The sequence below is a fragment of the Platalea leucorodia genome, assembly GCF_965183815.1.
Source record: "Platalea leucorodia genome assembly, chromosome: 7".
Taxonomy (NCBI): domain Eukaryota; kingdom Metazoa; phylum Chordata; class Aves; order Pelecaniformes; family Threskiornithidae; genus Platalea; species Platalea leucorodia.
Window position 1 is genome coordinate 6,556,812 of NC_138829.1, and position 6,281 is coordinate 6,563,092.

General features: G+C 59.8%; 2 protein-coding genes across 2 annotated transcripts; both read right to left on the minus strand.

Moving 5' to 3' along the window:
• Positions 1–643: 643 nt before the first annotated feature.
• LOC309593770 (inositol 1,4,5-trisphosphate receptor-interacting protein-like 1) lies at positions 644–2,179 on the minus strand (the record flags this gene model as incomplete). Its single annotated transcript, XM_082318845.1, has 1 exon — positions 644–2,179. The coding sequence occupies one exon, from the start codon at positions 2,177–2,179 to the stop codon at positions 644–646; it is 1,536 nt and encodes a 511-aa protein (XP_082174971.1).
• Positions 2,180–3,473: 1,294 nt separating this feature from the next.
• Positions 3,474–5,033, minus strand: LOC309593771 (inositol 1,4,5-trisphosphate receptor-interacting protein-like 1; the record flags this gene model as incomplete). Its single annotated transcript, XM_082318846.1, has 1 exon — positions 3,474–5,033. The coding sequence occupies one exon, from the start codon at positions 5,031–5,033 to the stop codon at positions 3,474–3,476; it is 1,560 nt and encodes a 519-aa protein (XP_082174972.1).
• Positions 5,034–6,281: the final 1,248 nt, after the last annotated feature.

The window sequence follows — 6,281 nt, forward strand, 5'->3', positions numbered from 1 at the left end:
AAGGTGTCTGAGTCATCTTGCTGCAGACCAAATACCATCCCAATCAAGAGGGTACTATCGGAAGCGTTTGTCGGCCGGAGCCTGCAGGAGCTTGCCTTTGTCACAAGCCTCCTTGCAACGGCCTCTTCAGCTGCATCAGGTCTGACTGCCCAGACTGTGCTTTTGCTGTGGAGGAAAGGTGTGGCAGCGATTCCCAGTGCCGACTGAGCAGTGTCTTCTCCGTATCCTGTGTGCTCAGTTCTGTGGCACCAGCTCCCCGGGGAGTGTCTAGGCTGGGTAGGTTCTCCAACCGGACCCCAGTGAACACACAGAGGCACATCAGCGGTGCCTCTTGCCTGGTCCCTGCCCAGCCGGAGCTGCCAGCAAGTATTTCTGGGCCCAGGCGAAATTGCGATCCTGGCCACCCAATGTGAGCAAAAGCAGGGTAAAACTCATCTTTGTCACCACTGCAGCTGTCAGCGGCTGCTCGGGACAGCATCGAGAGGAGAACGCTGCTGCCGCTCTTGGCAGAGGGCTGCTGCGCAGGGTTTGCCCTTTCCTTTCTGTGTCACGTATTCTGTCCTTGTGTTCCCTGCAGTGTGACATGGTCGTCTGTCATCAGCTGTGAGACCCAGAAACACAGCTCTGTGCATGAAGACCTCTTTCAGCGGCCGTAGATCAGCAGTCTTGTGAGCCGATCTCGCAGGACCATGAATTCACGCAGTGCCTCAGCATGAGTGGCCGGATCCTGGACTAGGTGCTGGAAGAGGTTGAGCGGCTCAGCTGCTTGGAAGGCTGGGGGCAAGACGATCTCCTCGGGCACCCTCTCGTTGCCAAAGAAGAAGTGGTCGAGGCGTTTCTCCTCCAGGCAGCAGCGCATGTATCGCATGATATCCTGCAGCCGCAGCAGGAAATCCCTCCTGCGCCAGCCTGACAGGGGTAGGGTGGTCAGGAGGTGCATCACAACTGTCTTCAAGGTATAGGTGGAAAAGCTTGTGCCCACCAGGATGCGGGCACAGAGCTGCAGGCATTTGAGGTGGAAGCTGTCCTGTGGGGCCTGCCTGGCCATATGCCTCAAGAACTTCTCCTCTGCCACAGCGTAGCTCTCCGACCACATCGTGCTTGGGGTGAAGATGGCCTCTGTCGTCTGGCTGCTCAGGAAGATGTCCGAGTCGCCTTGCTGCACCCCAAATATCATCTCAATTAAGAGACTTTTGTTGTCGCCTTTTGTCACCTGGAATTTGCAGGAGCGGCTGGAGGGCAGCACCGTTAGATGGTGGTTGGACGACTCAGGCAAAACCACCCAGGCAGCTTTCACCAGCTGCTGGAACCAGAGGGCAGTTTTCTCCACATCCAGGTAGGAGGCCGTGCAGAGGGTGCAGAGGAGGCTGGGGTCCTGATTCCTCCTCAGGTCCTCCTCGGGGTGGTGGAGGAAGCACAGCATCTCTCCTGCCAGCTGCTCCCTTGTGCAGGTGCACACCAGCTCCACGTGGATGCAGAAGTTTCTCGCCAGTATCTCCCCCACACTACGCGCTTCCAGGTGGAAGGCGTGCCCACGGGGGGGCCGCAGGGGCATGAGCAGGCGGTAGATTATGCCTTTCTCATCGGGACTCCAGCCTTCGAAGGCGCTGCCCACCCCGATGGCTGGTTGCAGCACTGGGAAGAAACTATTTAACAAGAGCACTTGGAGGACATTGATGATCTTGTCAACCAAGTCCTTCACCATCTGGCACTCTGTGGCCAGGTTCTGAACTGGCCACTGTATGTGCTCCTCAAAAAACCTTCCCACGTCATTTGCATCATCGTCTTCTTCCTCTTCCTCCTCCACCTGCTCCCTGTCGCTGCTGGAGCTCTCCTCGTCGCTGCTGTCCACCTCACGGATTCTTTTCCTCCACCGCCAGCAGAGCCCCAAAAGCAGGACCAGGACTCCAGCAATGGCCCAGAACTGCCACTGCTGCAAGGCAGCAAAGAGCAGGGCTCCCCAGGAAAAGCCGCTCTGCTCCTGGGCCCTCGGCTCCTGCCTCCTCTGCTCCTGGCTCCTCTGCTCCAGCTCCTGCAGCAGCCGAGCCATCTCCTGGCTCAGCTGCTCCGCACGCTGCTGCATGCGCTCACGCGTGGCCTCATCCAGCTCATCACCGACCATCGGCAGGTTCAGAAAGATGCTTTGCACAAGCCAGATGAGGAATTTTGTGGCAGCCATGGCCTGCAGGAGGAGGGAGAGAAGGGGTTCAGTGGGGCTGCGAGGGAGGGAGCTGGCGGCGGGGGGAGCAGGGATGGGAGCCGCAGGGAGCTGGCGGCACGTAGGAGAGGGTGCGAGGCAGCTGGGAGGCAGCAAGGCCTGCGCCCAGCCCCGGCGGCGGTAGCGGCACCGTGCTCTGCCTCAGGCGCTCCCGTGAGCGGCTGGGCCCTCGATGCAGGGTCACAACCCACCCTGCCAGGGGCCCGTGCTTCTGCCCCGGCCCTCGTCCAGCCCAGCCTCCCCCTGCGTGGGCACTCACCGCTGGCCCAGGCCGTACTGGGGCAGCGCTGCCTGCTGGCGCCCCTGATAACGAGTCACCATTGTGACTCGTCACAGGCGTCAGAGCGCATCACAGGCATGCCCACCGGCCAGCCCCGCCCTTCGGCCCCACCCCGGCTCAGCGACTCACAGCAGCCCCAGGCAGCTAAGGCCCGCCACACCCACAAGGTACAGACCCACCCGCGTGGACAGGGCTCCCAGGGCCTCCCTTTCCAAAGCAGGCAGAGGCCCCCCCAAACCCTTACCAAAGATCACATCGTGTGATGTGACCTGTGGATGCTTTGCTCCTTGAAATGCAATCCCGAGAGATGGGATCAGCTCCCTTGATGCTGACCTCCGTGCTCGTGGACATGAGTGTGCTCTTGGTGCCTTCGTCACACCGATAGGTGGGTGGTGGCGTATACCCTGACAGCGGAACGGGGCCTGTCCATGGCAGGATCTCTGTTCCTGCTGTGCCACTGCGAGAGGACGTTGCTTCCAAAGAGACATTTCCCAAGGGTGGAGATTTCCCAGGGGGCAACGCCCGCTGCCGATAGAGCACCGCCTTCTCCACGCCCAGCATCTTCAGTTCTGCACTACCAGCTCCCTGGGGAGTGTCTGGGACGCGCAGATTCTCCACCTGGACCCCAGTGAGTACACGGAGGCGCATCAGCGGTGCGTCTCGCTTGCTCCCTGTACAGCCAGAGGTGCCAGCAAGAATTTCTGCGCCCAGGTGAAACGCCATCCTGGCCACAGCCAGTGCGAGGGGAAAGCAGGGCGAAACTAGTCGTTGTCGCCACTGTAGCTGTCAGCGGCTGCTGTGCTGGGGACAGCATCGAGGGGAGACCACTGCCGCTCTTGGCAGAGGGCTGCTGCGCAGGGTTTGCCCTCTCCTTTCTGTGTTCCGCGTTCTGCCCTCGTTTTCCTGCAGCATGAGGTGGTCGCCTGCCGTTGGCTCTGAGACTCAGAAACATAGCTCTGTGCGTGAAGACCTCTTTCAGCGGCCGTAGATCAGCAGTCTTGTGAGCCGATCTTGCAGCTCATCGAGCTCACGCAGTGCCTCGGCATGCGCAGCTGGATCCTGTGCCAGGCGCTGGAAGAGGTTGAGCGGCTCAGCTGCTTGGAAGGCTGGGGGCAAGATTATCTCCTCGGGCACCCTCTCGTTGCCAAAGAAGAAGTGGTCGAGGCGTTTCTCCTCCAGGCAGCAGCGCAGGTACTGCATGATATCCTGCAGCCGCAGCAGGAAATCCCTCCTGCGCCAGCCTGACAGGGGTAGGATGGTCAGGAGGTGCATCACAACTGTCTTCAAGGTATAGGTGGAAAAGCCTGTGGCCTCCAGGATGCGGGCATAGAGCTGCAGGCATTTGAGGTGGAAGCTATTAGGTGGGGCGTGCCTGGCCATATGCCTGAAGAACTTCACCTCTGCCACAGCGTAGCTCTCCGACCACATCGTGCTTGGGGTGGAGACGGCCTCTGTAGTCTGGCTGCTCAGGAAGATGTCCGAGTCGCCTTGCTGCACCCCAAACATCATCTCAATGTACAAGGTTCTCCTGGAGGCGTTCGTCAGCTGCAGCTTGCAGGAGCGACTGGAGGGTAGCACCTTCATACTGTAGCGACGTGACTGAGGCACCTCCACCCAGGCTGACCTCACGCAGTTCTGGAACCAGAGGGCAGTTTTCTCCACATCTAGGTAGGAGCCCGTGCAGAGGGTGTGTAGGAGGCTGGGGTCCTGATTTGTCCTCAGGTCCTCCTCGGGGTGGTGGAGGAAGCACAGCATGTTCTCTGCCAGCTGCTCCCTCATGCAGGTGCACTCCAGCTCCACGCGGACGCAGGCGTCGTTCGCTGGCATCTCCCCTGCCGTGCCCAGCTCCAGGTGGAAGGTGTGCCCACGGGGGGGCTGCAAGGGCACGAGCAGGCTATAGACAGCATCATCCTCATGGGGATTCCAGCCTTCGAAGGAACTGCCCACCCCGATGGCTGGTTGCAGCACCGGGAAGAAGCCATTTGACGAGAGCACTTGTAGGACATGGAGGAGGTCGCCAACCAGCTCCTTCACCACCTGGCTCTTGTAGGCCAGGTTCTGCACTGGCCACTGGATACGCTTTGCAAAAAACCTGCATAGATTCCTCTCATCATCAGGATCTTCTCCTTCGCTTTCTTCCTCCTCCTGCTCCTCTTCCTCCTCCTGGTCTGTGTTGCTACTGGAGCTGTCTTCGTCGCTGCTGTCCACCTCACGGATTCTTTTCCTCCACCGCCAGCAGAGCCCCAAGAGCAGGACCAGGACTCCAGCAATGGCCCAGAACTGCCACTGCTGCAAGGCAGCAAAGAGCAGGGCTCCCCAGGAAAAGCCGCTCTGCTCCTGGGCCCTCGGCTCCTGCCTCCTCTGCTCCTGGCTCCTCTGCTCCAGCTCCTGCAGCAGCCGAGCCATCTCCTGGCTCAGCTGCTCCGCACGCTGCTGCATGCGCTCACGCGTTGCCTCATCCAGCTCATCACCGACCATCGGCAGGTTCAGAAAGATGCTTTGCACAAGCCAGATGAGGAATTTTGTGGCAGCCATGGCCTGCAGGAGGAGGGAGAGAAGGGGTTCAGTGGGGCTGCGAGGGAGGGAGCTGGCAGCGGGGGGAGGAGGGACGGGAGCCGCAGGGAGCTGGCTGCACGTAGGAGAGGGTGCGAGGCAGCTGGGAGGCAGCAAGGCCTGCGCCCAGCCCCGGCGGCAGTAGCAGTTCCGTGCCCTGCCCCAGGTGCTCCCGTGAGCGGCTGGGCCCTCAATGCCGCGTCACAACCCACCCTGCCGGGGCCCGTGCTTCTGCCCCGGCCCTCATCCAGCCCAGCCTCCCCCGGCGTGGGCACTCACCGCTGGCCCAGGCCGTACTGGGGCAGCGCTGCCTGCTGGCGCCCCTGATAACCGCCCCCATTGTGACTCGTCACAGGCGGCAGACCGCATCACAGGCACTTGCGCAGTGCAACCCCGCCCTTCGGCCACACCCCGGCTCAGCGACTCACAGCTGTCCTGGTGTACTGGCTAAAGCTGAGCTAGAGTTAATTTTCTTCACAGGAGCTTGCGTGGTGCTTTACTTTGGATTTATCATCATCTGCCTGCCAGTGGCAATCTCATCATCACAGCATATCCTGAGTTGGAAGCGACCCACGAGGATCATCGAGTCCAACCCCTGGCTCCACACTGGCCAGCCTTGAAGTTAAATCATAGAATCACAGAATCATAGACGTTGGAAAAGACCTTTAAGATCAGTGAGTCCAACCGTTAACCTAACACTGCCAAGCCCACCACTAAACATGGCCCTAGGCGCCACGTCTACACATCTCATAGATACCTCCAGGCATGGTGCCTCAACCACTTCCCTGCGCAGCCTCTTCCAACACTTGATAAGCCTTTTGGGGAAGAAATTTTTCCTAATATCCAATCTAAACCTCCCCTGGCGCAACTTGAGGCCATTTCCTCTCCTCCTATCGCTTGCTACCTGGGAAAAGAGACCGACCCCCACCTCGCTACAACCTCCTTTCAGGTAGCTGTAGAGAGCGATAAGGTCTCCCCTCAGCCTCCTCTTCTCCAGGCTAAACAACCCCAGCTCCCTCAGCCGCTCTTCATAACACCGGTACACATTGGAATTGCTCGCTCCTGTGCTCTTAAGAAACGGCTCTTAAAAAGTGACCCCCATTTATGGACACCAGTACCCTCGAAAGCGGATTCCCAGGGGACCTCACTAACTAGTTTCTTGAGCAGCCTAAAGTCTGCCCTCCCAGAATCCAGGGCAGTAGCTCTGTGGACAGTTTTTCCCATATCACC